Below are 17967 nucleotides of genomic sequence, written 5' to 3'. Positions count from 1 at the left end.
AGATTTCATCAATATTTAGGATTCTTGTAAGTAGATTCAGTATCTCCTATGATAAGGGGAAAAATTTAAAAAGCCTTATTTGAAGTGACTCAGTAGAGTCTAGTTGTATAAACTTGGCTGTGTATTGACTTAAGTAGATTGTATCTACTAAAGTCAACAAACCGCTTTAAAATATGGTCATTTACACTGAGAGATTGCCTTAGTTTCACTTTTGTAACATGCTTTTTCTTGTAGTGTGTGAACTTAAATCTCCCTCTATGAGTGATTTCCTGTGGGGGCTAGAGAACTCAGGCTGGCTAAGGCACATCAAAGCCATCATGGATGCTGGGATCTTCATTGCAAAGGTTTGTGAAGGCACAGAAAAAAGTGAACGGGTTAGACATGACGCTAGCATAACCTCAAAACATGGCTCGTCTTCTTCCTATTGGCTCTCCTGTACCCACTGCATGGGTAGCAGGCTTTGCAGACCTCTATATGGTGAAAATGATTTTGTGAAAGAGTACAGTGCCCAGATAACTAATTGTTAACACAGAATATTCTTGTGTTAGATTTAATTCTGGGTAAAGGGTAAAGGAACGAATTTTCTATAGGAGACTGTACAGCTCCATGGACTCACCACAGTGATAGGGGCTTGGGTTGTATCCTGTAGCTCCTACTGTAGTCATGACTTAAGCAAAAGCTAGCAAGTGGATTCCATTCTACATTCTACATCTTGCTGGAACTTGGATGTGTATGTTTTTATATAGTGTTTAATAATTCTATTATGCTATTGGGTGTTTTCTGTAAATTCCTTTTAGTTTCTGATATAGTCTTTACTTCTTCCCTTGGACATATTACTTGGCCCTTCTTTTATCTGTAACTTCATAACTTGCTAAATTAGAATTCTTGTGCCTTTCCTTTTTAGAAACGGCTTATAGCAACCCGAGAATTTCAGTAAAAGGCTTAACTTGGCTTGCATGTGAGCTGGGGACATGTCATGAGGTGTATTGCATAGTGCACATACTTGTATTTGGTACATTTGTTAAGTTGTGGGGATTTGAATGGTGGCTTTTATACGTAATGAGTAAGAAAGCAAAGCTTTGGCCACTAGTTCTAAGAATGCTGGGCCTAAGTGCTAACTCCCGAGTTCTGTTAATCTATACCAGATCTCACAGTCACAGTGATTCTTTGCCATTTCAGGCAGTTTCCGAAGAAGGGGCAAGTGTGCTTGTCCACTGTTCTGACGGCTGGGACAGGACAGCTCAGGTGTGTTCAGTGGCAAGCCTTCTGCTCGACCCTTACTATCGGACAGTGAAGGGATTCATGGTGAGTCTGGTGACAACCTTCCTGAGAGAACCAAAGCCTTGACTAGCAGAGCACTTCATTTTTAGAATCTTGGGACTTTTTTTTCTAATCAGCATTATTCTTCTCTTAGTAGGATCAGCAAGGTTGATCAAAGGGCAGAAATCAAAGCAGGCTTGAAGTAGATTAATATTGAGGATGTTGAAACTAGTTTAGTTCAGTGTCCTAGGTGTGAATTTGGGAGCAATATAAAATATATTTAAAAGTTCGGAAAACTTATTTCTATACATACTTTGCTCAAGTTGGGACAGAGTATGACAACACAACAGGAAACTTGAGAAAAATATTTGGAAAAAGTTCTGCATCGTACATATAAATAGCTCTTGGGAAGGGACAACAAACACCGTTCACTTTAAGTTTCTATTTTTTAACTGGTCCTTCACAGAACTTGAGAGTATTGATTCGTGTGTTCATCTTTGCTGGAAACAGGAACACATCTGTGAGAGCTAGAGCCTTCTGTGTGTGCATCAGTTTGACTTTGACTCCAGCTGCAGTTGCCTGGGATATGATGTTATAGCTGAGCTGATACAATTCCTTCAAATGAATGTAGGGGCTTTCTGGTGACTAGGTGACCTGGTACCTGCCTCTTGAATCATAATTTGATGGGCAGTGCTTTGGTGGATCCTGAATCTATGCTTGCGATAGAGGCTGTCAGGAGGTCCACAAGTAGTCCATAACACTGGCCTGTTGTTAGTCATGTCAGCTGTCACCCTGAGGACAAAGCAGTAAGAGGCAGGCTACTTCCTCAGAACATATAATTTCAGATAGTTGAGATTTGTGTGCTCCCGTGTCAGTATTTACCTGAGCAGGCTGCATTCAGTCCTTCCTTTAGATGGAAAACAGGCTTCCTAGGTATATACTGCCATGTGTCTTTTTCTTTACTACAGAGAAATGTTTCCACATTAAGCCATTAAATGTATAAAATGTACTTACAGTTGTCAAGGCCAGACATCAGGCCATTCATGTATTACTAAAGAATTAAATTATCCCATATTATTTAACTATGCATTAAACAGACAGACCAAAAACCCAGCATTACGTGTTGGTTAACAGATGAAGTTAGGCACAGAGACGTACGATATGAAGTACTCCCTAAGACCATGATCTTTGCAGACTATTCCATCTGTATTTGCTTTTTTTATAATTTCATCTATATTCCCTTTTTAAAAAATGCCTGTCAGACAGCCAAGATGACATATAAAGCAGTGTGCACTGTGCCTGGCACAGGGGGACTCTGGGTCGAGCTACTGCAGTCTCACAGACACCTTTTAGTTTTCATATAGCAGGCCTTCATCCTGGGTACATTCTGAATAACGTCATTCTTTTAAGATTTATTTACTATTGTTTTATATAAGGGGATTTCCTTGCAAGTACGAATGTGTGCACCACGTGCACGTGACCTGGAGTTATGCACAGTTGTAAGTAGCCATATGTGGGTGCTGAGGCCTGAAACTGGGTCCTCTAAAGAGCATCACATACTCATAAACTAATGAGCCCTCTCCAGGCCGATGGCATATTCTCTAGTTTGGTTCTCTTAAAGAGTTCCCTCAGAAGCTTCCATGATATTTATATTCTTTGTGTGTGTGTCTGTGTAGGTATTAATCGAAAAGGACTGGATTTCTTTTGGACATAAATTTAATCATAGGTAAGCAATATATTTTTCTTGTATAGAAACTAGATTTTTGAATACACTATATCCTAATTATGGCCCTCTCTCGACTCCTCTCTGTCCTTCCCAACATCCCTGCCATCTGGATCTAACCCCTTTCTACCTCTCATTAGAAAACAAAAAAGCATCTAAGGGATAATAAAATAAAATAAAAACACACTGGAATTGTATAAAACAAAGGCAAACAGCCTACGAACGGGCATAAGAAATATAGACACAGATCCATTCACTTACAAACCCAGGAATCCTATAAAAACAGAAAACCAGTATCCATAGTATATACCATCTGTACAGTAAAAACAATCTAAGAAAAAATTAAAGGGATAAAAGCGTTGGCCACCTACTGCTGGACGTGTAGCCTCCATTTAAGAGTAGATTATTTCCCTATGAGACTCCCATGGATGAAACTAAATTTTCATTTGTAAGTGGTTCTTCATCGGAGGTAACTTCTGGGTTAGGGATGGGAGCGCATGTCCACTTCTCCTTTCAGCTCTAGGGCCCCTTCTGGTGTAGGCTGCCTCAGTTTCTGTCAGCTCACATGCACCATATTGATTTAGAGGCCTTGTTTTCTTGGTGTCCTCCTTCCATCCCCTCTGGCATACGTTTGTAAGATTGATTTAGGAATTAAGGTTGCTTTTATGATAGCCTTTGCATTTATAGCTTTTTAATTAAAACAAATTCAAACCACTTAAGATCTAAAGTTTAAAATACTTTGTTTTATAGATATGGCAATTTAGATGGTGACCCTAAAGAAATCTCTCCAGTAATCGACCAGTTCATTGAGTGTGTCTGGCAGTTAATGGAACAGTTCCCTTGCGCCTTTGAGTTCAACGAGAGGTTTCTGATTCACATTCAGCACCACGTTTACTCCTGCCAGTTTGGAAACTTCCTGTGTAATAGCCAGAAGGAGAGACAGGAACTCAAGTAAGTTTTGGTATCCAATATTGAATGATTTTAGCAATTGGTAATTTCATATAGTTTTCCTAAATTTGAAAATTACATGAGTAACAAAACTATTCTATATTCTTTTCCCATTCCTGACATTTTTGAAAGTGGTTTAAATGTTACCAGCTGACAGAAATATGTAGAGTTATTTTTTCCAGTGAGTTCTGTCTGAATAGAACAGGTTGGAAGACTTGACACTAATATTTAAGGAAAACTGTTGTAATAAATGTAATTTTGCCTTTAAAAAATTGTGAGACATATTTGATAGAAAAACTTCAAATTAATTAGAAAAGCATATTTGAAACTGAGGCCACTGGGTTTTTAAGTTCAATTTTTTATTGCATATATTCATTGCACATAGCTGATGAGTGTCATTATAAATACATTTTCATTTAAGTAGATCATAAACATATGTGTGTGTGTGTTTTTTCCCCTTCCCTGTCAATTTGCTTTTGAGATGGAGCATCACAGTATAGCCTAGACTGTCCTAGAACTCACGACACACTTGACAATAACCAGCCAGGTTAGATTAAAACTGTTGCAGCATTAGTCAAGGCTAACTAACAGCATTTGAAATGTGGACTCTAAAATACCATTGAAAATTGAGGTGATTTAAGAAGTGCAAATAGAAGAACTTTTTGAGGTACTAATAGCATAAAATGATTTTAGCTGTGTTATGTATGACATCCAGTTCAATTGTGGGAAAAATCAGTTTAAATAAAGTAGATTTTAGTAGGCTTGTGCCATCTGGAGTAGGATAGAAAACTTTTTCTGGAGGATTCTGATTTCTTCTCTCCATGGAACTTCAAGTATTATTTCTGCAGAGTACAGGTTTGTTCATAGAGTGGTTCCTGTGTAAACATGGGGACATAATCTCAATCCCCAGAACTCATATTTCAGAATAAAACAAAACCAAAACTCCATGCGGCAGCATGCTTATAGAAGATTTATCACTTTTATTTTAGGTTTGTGTTTTGCCTGAATGTAAGAATATGCCCTGCATGTATGCCTGGGACATGCAGAGGTCAGAAGTCAGTGCTGGATGGTTGTATGCCACTAGTGGGTGCTAGGAACCGAACCTGTGTCCTCTGAAAGAACTGCTGAGCCATCAATCAATTACCCCCAGAGTAGCAGGCTGGTGAACTGTGAGGTAGGGTTTCAGAGGGCCTGCCTTAATGAGTAAGGTTGAACAATTAGGAATGATTCTTGACATCAACTACAGGCCTCCACATGTACACGTGTACCCACATATATGCCACACACATGCATGCATACTCACAACCTCCGCCCTTGCTCCATACACAGTGGGAATGGGAAAAGGCTCGCAGTTCCTGAAGAAGTAGTCCTGAGGTGGAACTCTGGCCTCTGACTGCAGCACAGCACACATGGGTGAGAATGAACACAGCAGATTGTATCCTTAGTCTCAGTTGTTTCTCTTGATAGTCTGTGCTCTGTTGTACTAGGGTAGCTAATCCTAATGCTGTCTGCTTGGCTTTTAATACTGGCTTTTCTATTGCAATCTGGGGTTTGGAGTTATTTGTAGAATAAATAAAAACATGATGTATTTTGCATAGTGCTTGAAAAGTTAAGTATCCAATAACTATTTGGAGATAAAAACTGAAAGACACAATAACCAAACATTCTGTCAGGGCTGGTACAGACAGCAGTGGAGACTGTCAGGAGATGTCACTGCTATACAGTAAGAATGCTTCAGAGAACACTTGTGTGTTCCCAGCTTTAATATACTTGTTATTCAGAAGAGCCAAGATTTGTCATTTCTTGCCTTTCTTTGAGATAACAGGATTCAAGAAAGAACCTACTCTTTGTGGTCTCACCTGTGGAAGAATCGGGCTGACTACCTCAATCCTCTGTTTAGAGCTGACCACAGTCAGACCCAGGGGAGCCTTCACCTGCCTGCAGCTCCATGCAACTTCACGTATAAGTATGTTGGTCTTTAGGAGCTTACCAGATGTGGTTTGCAGCTGTCATGATTTAACATTCAGAGGCCAAAGTATGTGAAACACAGGCTTCAAGGCTATGCTAGACATAAAACCGACCAGAGAAAATACCCACCCAACGGTGGCATTTCTGGCAGTGCGATTTCTCTCTCCACTGCATTACATGTGAAATTCCCTTTAGAAATTGATGTTTTATAATAAGATCTTTAAAAATATAAGTTCCCTCATGATAGCTGAAGTGCAAGAAAGAGGGAGAAAAGAGAAAATCAAGTCCCATAGAAGTAGAATTGGAAGCTCAAGTTTGGTGGAATTATTTGTCCATGGAAACCATTGAGTTTTAAGATGTTGCTGGGGCGAGGAGAGCAAGGCAGCCTTTACAGGTTCTAGTTAAGATACTGAATGTGTGCTGCGTGCCTGCGTGCTCTCCTTTGGAGAAGTTAACCACCGTAGAAAAAAGAATCAACCTGAAATTGTTACCTTTAGCAGTTGCTTTTCAAGCCTGTAACTTGCTGTTGGTTATAATATTGTTGGGCTGTGATACTGAAGACGAGACTTGAGACTGTGGGTTTCAGATGGGACGTGTCGTATCCTTCCTTCCCAGGTTTTGGAGTGGGATGTATAACCGCTTTGAAAAGGGGATGCAGCCTCGACAGTCTGTTACAGATTATCTCATGGCCGTGAAGGAGGAGTCTCAGCAGCTGGAGGAAGAACTGGAGGCCCTAGAAGAAGTAAGAATCTTGCTATTGTTTATATTTCTTCTGCACCTATCTCTTGAGTATTACCTTGAGGAAGACCCTTAAGATCTAGACACTAAAAAGTAGCACCAGTCATTTCTTTTTAGTCAGTGGCTAAGAGTCTCATTCGGATAAACACCAAAATAAAGCCCAAACCAAACCCTCTTTAGTCATCTGTGTTATTTTCTGGCTCACTTCAGTTTGTTGAAATACCTTAATGGTCAGTACATTTTATTTTTTTCCATCTTTTTTTTAAGCTTTAAAAAGGGGGGGAGTGGTGCATGGAAATGCGAAAAGGCAAAAAATTGGATATATTCAACTAAAAGCCTGCTGCTCCACTTTTTAAAAGTGCATGTGAATAGCTGAGATTGAGTATATACATGGTATAATTTGTGCGTGCATAATTTCCATTATTGGGCAGAGATATACATAAATGTGTTTCCTGCTTGCATTTCTTCATCTTCAGTGAGTGCTACCATTCTGCCTTACTCATCCTAAACTGTACTTAACCATTCATTTGCTCATGAATTGGCAATAAATTCCTAATTTTGGAACCTGTATTTTCAAGTGAGAATGTTTAGAATAAAATGAGACTGGGCTGGAGATGGCTTAGGAGTTAAGAGACTCTCAACAAGGATCTGGGTTTGGTTCTCAGTGGGGACTCAGAACCACAGGTAACTAGTTCCAAGGAATTGACTGCCTCTTTTAATCTCCACGGACATTGGATACATGTGGTGCACACACTCCTACACATAACTCTGTGCAGCAAGATCACTACTTTGTAAGGAGTCCTGGTGCTTTAGCATCATGCCTAGAAATCCATGCACATGTTCACATGATCCAGATGACAGAGGTATGGCGTACAGCTGAGACCTTGGACTCAAAAAATAAACTCAGCTAAAGTAAGCTGCAGATTAAACTTAGTTTTGGAGGCATCTTAGACCTTTCATAAATGCATCCAGCTTTCTAAATCTTAAATATTACTTATAACATTCTTTTGGTTGAACACTTGTAAAATTTAGAAACAAAATATGTAGATGCTCTGCTCTTTCCCTGGAGACCGTCTTACCTTTCTAAGTGGCTATGAGAACGCTGCCTGTGGGTTTTAATACCCAGGGTGTTCTGTGGCTGCTTCTGGATTCATCTGTGTTCCTTCTATGGCACTGCATAGTGCTTCTGCACTAAAACTAGAAACAGGCAGGAATGCTTCTGAGTATGTAATGCTTGGTGTTCGCATACTCCCCTACTGATATTTATTAAAGGATACAGTGAAGTAAAATGTATTTGGAATGGCCAAAAATGATCTGCTGGGGTATAATGATTCATAAGCATAACGGATCCACAAGAAGCGGTGAATTACTGACACATGAACACAGTGCTCATCAAGAGCAGACCAAACATAAAAAGAACACATATTACAAGAGATGTGATACAAAATGCCAATCTAGGGAGGGGAAATTAAATTATATACATTTTTGAGGGAGTCCTATTTTGATGAGATAAATACCTCATTCTTACCTTAAAAAAATTTAGGGGCTGGAGAAGTAGCTCAGCAGCTAAGAGCACTGAAAACTCTTCCATTGGACCCAGGTTCAATTCCTAGGACTTAAATGGCCCCTGACATTGTCTGTACCTCTCATTCCAAGGGATCCAATGGCTTCTTTTGACTAACATATGCAGAAAATAAATGTTTTAAATTTAAAAAATTTAGAGTTAATATGGTAAAATAATTATGTCAAATTGTATAGTCATGAAAAAGGGGGAGGGGGAACGGCCACTTACTTCCAGGTTCTTCAACTGTATTCCATTGCTCACATTATGCAGAATCGTCAAGGCACTTATCCTTCTATTGGACATTTTGTTTAAGTTCATGACCTCTGGTTTTCAACAAAGATAAGACTCTTGTCCTTAATGTTACCCTCAACTGGGAGACAGTAAATAAGACATGCACATGTATAAGAATAAATTGCTTGTTGTTATTTATTTTTTAGAGGCTGGAAAAAATTCAGAAAGTCCACTTAAATGGCACAAAAATGAAGAGTAAGCAAAGTGAACCCAGCAAACACTCGGGATTTTCTACCTCAGACAACAGCACAGCCAACACTCCTCAGGATTACAGTGGGAACATGAAGTCTTTCCCATCAAGGAGCCCTTCCCAGGGTGATGAAGATTCTGCTCTGATTCTAACTCAAGACAATTTGAAAAGCTCAGATCCCGATCTGTCAGTGAACAGTGATCAAGAGTCAGGGGTGGAGGATTTGAGCTGTCGATCTCCAAGTGGTGGTGAGCACGCACCGAGTGAAGACAGTGGCAAGGATCGCGACTCGGATGAGGCTGTATTCCTCATGGCCTGAAGTGTCCCTTTGGAGTTCCAAAGTGAAAGACACAGAAACACTTCTAGGTTAAGGGGACAGTGCAATTCATAATAAAAATGTGTTGAGAAATGGTACATTTCATCCAGAACAATAAAATTACAGCTATGAAAATGAAAATAATACACTCTCAGCAGCCAGTTCTTTTATCAAACCAAAATGAAGACTGCTCACCATGTTAGACTATGAAAGTTATATTCACTACGTAGAAACCATCACCACCTAAGCTTGCCCATGCCAGTCTTCCCCGGCATAACATGCCACTGCTGATAAAGCCCTCCTCTCCTTCATGCCTGTAAATGGCTGCAGTTTTATTTCATTTCCAGATAGTTTGCTTTCTGAAACACCTGACATTTCCTCTGTCTTTATCAAGACTTTTAGAAATAAGTACTGAAAGTATACTTTCTTTTGTTAATATCTTCTTAAAGAGCTTTGAAATTAATATTCTAGGTAGGATAATCATTTTATTTCCCCCTCTACTTTTCTTCATCACTTAAAAATGTATGTCTGTCTTTAACATGGATGTCGTACCTAATAAAGCAGAAGTCTCCCTCATTTTCTCTATGTCAAATATGAATCCAAGTATCAGCTCTTGGCAGCCTTTCACTGCTACTTCAGAGATTGCACCTACTAAAGCTGAGCCATACCAACCTGCTAGGGGTTTTGCTTATGTCTCTTAGTTACTTCTCTTTTGTGGTAAGACACCACAACCAAAGAAGCTAGAATAAATCATTTATTTGGGGCTTACACTTTCAGAGGGCAGAGAGCATGGCAACAGGCGGGCACTGGAGCAAAAGCAGCTTACAACTTGAGACAGAACCAAGAGGCGCTGCGAACTAATTGGTAATGGGCTTTTTGAAAACTGTAAGGGCAACGCCCAGTGGCACCCCTTCTAGTCCTCCTTAAACAGTTCCACTAACTGGGATCCAAACACTCAAAATACATGAGCCTTTGAGGGCCATTCCTCAAACCTCACATCATAGCTATTAAGCATGGAGTAAAGATGAAAGCACTTTTCACTTTAAAATCATATAGCAAACAATGTTTTCTGTAACATCATCAATATTTCATGAAATGGACTGCTGAATGTCATTTCTGAAGTTTCTGTTAAAATGCATATTTAAAGCAGGGTCATTCCCATCTTATGCTTAAAAAAAAAAAAAAAGAGGATTTGTATTAAGCTTTTGATCTGAAAACTCTTAACAGAGAAATGTCACTGTTTAACACACTGAAACGTTCTTATTGTATGATTTGCAATACTAGTACATTAATAAAGAGATAAATTTAATTTAAAATTTTATAACGGCATTTTAAAGTGAAAGTTTTTATCAGATAATGTATTACATTTTGTGGAAGTAGAAGTACAATAATACAAAAAAGGAAAAGAGACTGAAGACCTCTCAAGTCAGTTATACACACATATCACAATGTAATACAGTATAACAGTGTTCATATTTGAAGACAGAACAACTTTAATATACTAAAGGCCTGTAATATAAAAATATTGTTAATATAAAAATAAAGCAAGTATAATTCCTTAGATGTTAAATATGAGCATTTTTTGTTGGGAAGTTCCCCAGTTAAGCGTAAGGAGTATTTACTCATTTTCTATAGTGTATCTAATAGCTAGTGAACACGTGGGATGTAGTGGGGATGGCTTTTTACAGCTTTACACAGCTCACTTTGTTTTACTGTTACTGTTTTGTTTTTGAGATGGCATCTTAACTGTAGACCTGGCTGACCTCTGGGATCTGCCTGCTTTTGCCTCCTAAGTGCTGGCATTATAGGTGTGTTATCATGCCTGACTTGCCATTTCTGTAGTGCCCACTCTTAGAAATACTGCTGCCTAATTTCTTACGGTTCTCAACAACAGAAAAGAAAAACCAGCATCTATGCCAAACTGGGCTGTGTTTTTTAAAGTTTTAATGTTTAATGTGATGCCTTCACCATCAGAGCCACACTGTTTGCTCCTTTCATCCTTTCACAAGGCTTAATTTAAACATGTTCACCAAGTTGTTTTACAAATTAACCTGACATTACATACATGCTTATGGTAGCCTGTCCTTTCAGAGACCCTGAATAAATCATGGTCAGTTCAACCAAAAGTCTCTAGTGCTACATATTCTAAATCAAACTTCAGTCACGAAGTGTTTTAGTAGTTAAGGTGGAGTTCCAGGGAAGACTTCAATATATTACTGGTTCAAGACACATTCCTTCCTAACCAGTAATGCTTACAGCGCGCGCGCACACACACACACACACACAAAAAGAACCTTCAGTGGTGAAATGAGAGGAGAACAGAACCAAGGCCCAGTCCTTGCCTTCAACCTTGTTTGCAGCCATTCTGTCCACCACACAAGCTGGTCTGCACAGCCTCCTCTCTTATGTAGGAGTAATAGAATTACAGGTTCTACCATATGTCAGGTTTTTATGTAGGTTCTGAGGATTTGAACTCGGGTCCTCATGCTTGCCTGACAAGCACTGTGCCACTTCCTCAGCCCAAGTTTTCATGCCTTAAGAAGATGCAGGTCACCTGGTAGAGTGCCTGCCTCATACATAAGCGCTGCATACAGGCCCAAGCATCACATGAGCTGGGCTTGGTGATCCATGCTCATGATCCTAGTACTCAGGAGATGGAGGATCAGAGAGGCAAGGTCATCCTCAGCTACATCACAAGCTAGAGGGCAGTCTAGGTAGAGACCCTGCCTTAAAAAACAAAGCAAAAGTTTAATTCTTTCTCCTACAACAGAATCATAGCTGTCCTCTAATTTAAATACATAAACTGTGGTCAATCTCAGTTTTGTATTCTGATATTAGTTCTCCAGTGTTAATTTATTCTGAAAAATTCACCGAAATTAGACCTCATTGACTTGGTACCGACCCCCTTTAAATAGCCATGACAAATTTTACACTGGGTAGTTTGGAAAAGCCTAAGCTTTCCTTTACAGTCTTCTATATTATAAAGTAAAATTAGAGTATTTTCTTTGGTATTCATATCTGTAGCCATTTTTTTTTACAAAAAAGAAATATGGCCATAAAATTCAACCATGTAATTCTGAAAGTACAGAATTCACATTCATACTGGCATATTCAAATATTCATCCCAAGTAACAAACACCTGAACAAGTTTATCAACTTGTTAAATACAAGTAACTGTGGTCAAATGTCTCAGTCTAGTTATTGGATTGTAAAAAGGGTCTCTGAACTTTGAAGGAGAAAGTATGCTTCCTTAACTAACAATGAAACTTAAATAATACAAGTTTTAAGAAAAATTGTAGCTGTATAAACAACATGTCCTGGGTAAGCGGGCGCGCGCGCGCGCGTGTGTGTGTGTGTGAGAGAGAGAAAGAGAGAGAGAGGGGCAGACAGACAGACAGACAGATAGAACGTGGAAGGGAGAGAAGCACCTAGACACATCACATTGTCTCTGGGTAGTCTTTCTATAGTTCTAGAGGTGTTTAGCAGATACTTAATAAGACAGATAAATGAATCAATGTTCTAGAAGGCCCGCAGTCTGCTGGTTTCCTGTTCTTGGATATGCCTGTTTTTTTAAAGAAAGCAAGTAGACTGCAACTGGTAAGTTCTCTACTGACTACAGTGACTGAAGGAATGTTAAATACCAACACCAGTGCAGTATAGGAGATGTCTGAATGCCCCCAAGTTAGTCACAAATTTGAAAAATCACTACATCAGTTACCTCACCTATGAATCCATATCAGGAGTAACAGGTTTACCCCTCATCAGCCATTTTGAGGATTAAATAGCATGCCATTAGCAATAGTGCTAGGAAGATATGGGTCTTTTAGTCTATGTGAATATGTCTTCCACATATGTTTCAATAAGAAAATGTTTTTGTTTTTCTAAAACTCCATTGCCAAAAATATGTAGAGTAAGAAGACAATCCATAACATATGCAGGCTTTGGAATATGAGGAGGGTATTTAATGGTTTAGATCCTACCTTACCAAACCTCAGATATGGAGTTATTCACTGTCTTCTTTATGTGGTTTAATGGGTTCTGTGATAAAATATAGAAACAAATTGCTGAATACATCTACAAATTAGAAAATTAAATTCATTAAAATTATGACTAAACATTTATTTATTATTACAAAGCTTCCCCCCCACAGGAAAAATAATACTTGAAAAAGATTAAGTCACAGTAAGTATTAAATTGTCACTGACGTTTTTGTCCAGATTAACCATTTAGCAAAAGGATATTTTTTAACATTTGGAATATAGAAAAAATACCTAGATACTTATTCTTTAAATTAGCATGAAAGTCTATTGTATTGGTTTAAGTGAAAGGCAGTTTTTTTGTTTGTTTGTTTTGTTTTGTTTTTTTGATTTTTTGAGACAGAGCTTCTCTGTGTAGCCTTGGCTGTCCTTGAACTCGCAGTGATCCGCTTTTAATCCCAAGTTTTGGGATTAAAGGTATGCACTACCATGCCTGGCATGAAAGGCAGTTTTTAAATTATTATCATCTGCTTATAAGATGAGGGGCACCTGCCTATAATACCAATACTTGGGGAAGAGAAGCACAAGTTTGAGGCTAGCGTGGGCTACAAAGTGAGACCCTGTTCCAGAACAAAACAAAACCAATATATTAAGTTGTATTGCACTCTAAATGCATCTTTAGCTTGAAAATAAACTATTAAGAGAGCAGATTCTTCACTCTGATTTACTGCAGGTATTACAGGTTGCTTTCTTGAGATGGCACATTGGCAGGACTGCTGTTTCCTGACACTGAATATCTGAACACAAACTGCCCCAGACAGTTTTATAATCTAACGCCGTGTGTGTGTGTGTGTGTGTATGTGTGTGTGTGTGTGTGTCTGATGGTAGGGTGAGTGACTTTTCCACAGCTGAAAATAGGTTTTGAAAGAAGGCTGACAGGAAGAGAATATGGATATAAGTAGTAACCATTTTTGATGAAGAGATGAGGCAGCTTCAAGTTAAAACTAAAAATGTAAATCAGTAGTTTTATAAAATATTAAAAATAGCTAGAATTACATGCATAGATGTTTAATCAGGAATAGCAGAGGAACTTAAATACAGGATCTGTCAACAATAAACATTTTTAGTGCAAATAGTGCAGAAAATTATCTCAAAACAAATATAGCAATCATTCTAATCTATACAAAATCAGTCTCAGTTGTGTATACAATCTATAGTGCATCTGGATTTCAGCCATGGTCATGAAATGCCAATTCGTAAGTCATGAATATAAAACAATGTGCTTAGTTTTGTGTCCCATTTCTTTCTTGGTAGTTCATGTTTTCAGGAAAATCTGAAATGAAAAAATTTTTAAACTTAAAATTTATTTTAAGATTATAAACATTCCTTTACACTGTCTTCCTGATTAGATTACTATAACTTGTCTGGGAAGGAACTGGGTCAGGAAAAGATTTCAGTATGTTTCTATTGATAATCTATTTCCTATATTTTGGCTTGGGGGAGGGTGGACACAACACAGTATATAAAAATGAGCTCATTGCAGAAAATAAAGCAAGTCAGTGTTGGTAGTAATGCAATTAGAGCTAGAGATAAGAACTGCATGTCACGTCTCCCCTTTTCAAAGGATGCCCCATGCTCCTCCTTAAAGTGTACTCCTTCAACAGGGATGGCTGTGTGCAGGTAATTTATCCATCTCTCCTAGGGACTGGTATTGCAGGGAGACTCTCAGCAGTCTACACCAGCTACTGTGAGCAGTAATGGTTAATGGGTGACTAAGAAAACAGGGCTGGTGATACAGGTCAGCTCTAGACTGCTTGCTGAACACATGGAAACAATGGATCTGATCCCAGTAATATAAAAACAAAAACCAGACTCAATGCAGAAACGAGACACAGCTAGGCCAAAAAAGAAGAGCTGTTTTGGTTACTGATGGCTTTAAGTGCGTCTCAGAACCTGGGCTGTGCTTTCCTCATTCCTGCTCTGTGGTATCGCTGTGTTGTCCTCCAGTAACAAGCTTTGTGGGGTTTGTGGTGGCTGAATGGGAAGTGACCCCACAGGCCTGGGTATCTGAGCACTTGGTGCTGCAGCTTGCCAGTAACTCACTTTGGGTGGGCACAGACCAACGTACTAATAGTTTGCTCTTGGCTTCGTGTTTGTGGTTGAAGGTGTGACCCATTAGCTTCCTGCTCTAGCTGCCTTGCTCACCATTACGGACTCTCCCTCACAAACCATAAACAAAAACTCTTCCAGCTATAGGTTGCCTTGGTCATGGTACTTTATCACAGCAATACGACTAATACAAGGCAGCATTTTCTTTTTTAAACAAAACACTCCTAAAAACAAGTGGATAAGAGAAAGAAAGGAGCTTGATGGCTCCCAGAACATGGATGAGAAGGTAATGGTAGAAGGAAGAACATGACAAGGTAAGCTAACCTTAGGGGGAAATGCAAACTTTTATTAAGGACACCATCATACTGAAAAAAATATCTAAAAGGCTTCTACTGGTTATAGGCTTACTCACACAGTGGTGAGGCTAATGCAAAAGTGTCAGCATTGTGTAACAAACAACAACGGTTATGACAGAGTCAGGCTTATAACACAGTGACCAGGCACCGTTAAAGAACATTTGTATAACAGCCTTGAAATACCAGCTGCAGATGCATTTACCTATAGAGGAGCATGAAATTGGCTGTGCATTGCTATCGCCTGGTGAAGCTTCTCTTCTTTAGCTCTTCTACAATGGCAAACCTAGAAGATAAATTGTTTAAAATACCAGTTACTTTTCCAACTACTTCCTACATTATGACACAATTCCAAATAAGAATGCTGTAATTTACTAACATTTTTAAACTTTTTAACATTTAAGGTGCCTAATAATTCCACAGAATTTAGGAATCTAAAACATTAAGCTTTGATTAAAAATAATCTTTGGTTACAAATTTTCCTAATGTTCAACTCTGATCATTTATTCTCTGATTATTTAATTTCAAATGTCTGCTTTTAAGAACACAGAACTAAACCAACAGAAACTTCAATGTGGAAGTAACAGGGAAAAAAGAAAAGAGAAAAAGAAAATAAGTCTTAAACGTAGCTGTATAGAATAGAGAGGATTGGAAAGCAATTTCTTACTAATATTATAAACACAGGCAAATTGCCAACCATCTCATGAAAAATGGAGCTCATAAAATCTGCCCTGTCTTCATTAACAGGGCACACACACACACAAGTATACATTCACCCAAACACCTACCCCCACAAAACATTGTATAAAATTTACTAGATAATGAATATGATTGTTTCAGAAATACTGGGTAAATATTCAGGACTATATTTGACACCATAAGAGAAGCTGCTCTAGAAAGTTCTGAAAAGTATTTGAGTTGTTATTATTTTTTAACGTCTATAGGTTGTTCTCTATTTAAGCAGCTTGTAAAACAGGTGTTTTCAGAAGAATACTGTAGGTGATTTACCAGCCCCTACACAATGCCGCAGATACTACCGTTCAGAAGAGAACTATCATTTGATTTACCTGCTGTGTCCTCAGAACTAACAGGGTTAAAGTGACAGTAGAGCGCTGCTATCCTTTCCCAAAGAAGCTTTTCAGATTCCGCTCAGTACTCAAAACTCCAGCTTGGTTATGTGCTAATGATTTTTACTTATGAACACAATTAAAAATTTTGATATTATGTTGTCACTCATCCTCAATTGAAGAGCTTTACATACTGTTCTCTTTTCCTTGAAGCTAGTGAGAAAATCATCTATTTCAGTTTTTCCTTCCAAGAAATCTTCGGCAATATTATCAGACTCTTCCTCAGCTTCGTGTGCAGCTACTTTCAATCTTGCCTGCAGGGCACTTGCACTACAACTCTGTGAACAAACAAACAAATCAGACATTGTATTAGTCTCAGGTAAATATAGAGGGGGAAAAGGAGGCAGACATGAAAAGCAATGCCCACATAGGTCTTCAGCTTTGGGCGCTTGTATAGAGACACTGCCTTAGTTAGGGTTTCTTCTACTGCTGTGATGAAATACCATGACAAGAAGCATACTGCGATGAAAGAGTTTACTTGCCTTACACTTCCACATCACTGTTTATCTCTGGAGAAAGTTAGGACAGGAACTCAAGCAGGGTAGAAACTTAGAGGCAGGAGCTGATGTGGCCATGGTGGAATGCTGCTTTTGGCTTGTTCCTCATGGCTTGTTCAACCTGCTTTCTTATAGAGGCCAGGGACTGCACGCCCACAATGGACTAGGCCCTCACCCATCAATCACTAATTAAGAAGATGTATTGCAGGCCTGTGTACAGCCCAATCTTATGCAGGTATTTTCTCAATTGGGGCTCCCTCCTCTCTTATAGCTATAGCTTGTGTCAACTTGACATAAAATTACTAAGAACGGATACTAAACACAAAAGAAACCAAATCACAAGCTGTGAATTGCTTAAATGAGAAAGTGATAAACCACCAATCTGTCCTGGATATTTTGAAATTAAATTAGTGTGAGAATACCTACTCAGATAACCCACTGACCCCATCTCCTTGTACTCCTGTTCTTGTGTATCCTTGTTAGTGTTTGGGCTAGATATAATAATTCATTTCAAACAGCCCAAACGTGACAAAATAAAGGGATTTAAGTATAACCATAGAAGCAGACAGTGTGCACATTGAAAATTATAACACACTGCTGAAAAAACCCTGAAGATACAAGTGGTCATAGCTTGAAAGATGTAATATTGTTATGAAAATGCTAACTCAAAATTGATAAAATTTCATAAAATTCAAGAGTTCTTTTTATTTTAAGAAAAATATCCTAACATTCCTGACATCCCATCTAGGCTGACAGTGTTCCCTCAAAGAGTGAGTGATCACCTAACAAAAACCCAGCACCAGGCAGGAGAATCCTTTTCTGATCTGCTGGTCAGAGGTGTCCAACAGACCCCCCAAACACTACAGGCTTTTACTACTGCCTTTGGTTGCCATCCAGAAACAGAAG

General features: G+C 38.7%; 2 protein-coding genes and 1 long non-coding RNA gene across 3 annotated transcripts in view; 1 reads left to right on the top strand and 2 right to left on the bottom strand.

Moving 5' to 3' along the window:
* Mtmr7 (myotubularin related protein 7) overlaps positions 1-9001 on the top strand; it is an 81568-nt gene extending 72567 nt beyond the window's left edge. The window contains 7 exon segments of the mRNA XM_051169560.1: positions 235-344; positions 1180-1305; positions 2937-2986; positions 3734-3934; positions 5757-5897; positions 6515-6641; positions 8639-9001. Of these exon segments, the coding sequence (XP_051025517.1) occupies positions 235-344; positions 1180-1305; positions 2937-2986; positions 3734-3934; positions 5757-5897; positions 6515-6641; positions 8639-9001 (1118 nt within the window).
* On the bottom strand, positions 3756-8341 carry LOC127209916 (uncharacterized). Its single transcript, XR_007833253.1, has 3 exons — positions 8166-8341; positions 6391-6632; positions 3756-3899 (listed from the first exon to the last, which is right to left on the bottom strand). It is a non-coding gene; the product is annotated as an uncharacterized LOC127209916 (long non-coding RNA).
* Positions 9002-13708: 4707 nt separating the features above from the next.
* The window catches only part of Vps37a (VPS37A subunit of ESCRT-I), a 34150-nt gene continuing 29891 nt past the window's right edge, over positions 13709-17967 (bottom strand). The window contains exons 10-12 of the mRNA XM_051169518.1: positions 16699-16842; positions 15643-15723; positions 13709-14308 (exon numbers count right to left, since the gene is read on the bottom strand). Of these exons, the coding sequence (XP_051025475.1) occupies positions 15643-15723; positions 16699-16842 (225 nt within the window). The 3' untranslated portion in view covers positions 13709-14308. The remainder of the gene's footprint in view (positions 14309-15642; positions 15724-16698; positions 16843-17967) is intronic.

Source organism: Acomys russatus, chromosome 27 (genome assembly GCF_903995435.1).
Source record: "Acomys russatus chromosome 27, mAcoRus1.1, whole genome shotgun sequence".
Lineage (NCBI taxonomy): Eukaryota > Metazoa > Chordata > Mammalia > Rodentia > Muridae > Acomys > Acomys russatus.
This window is presented reverse-complemented; position numbering and strand designations above follow the sequence as displayed.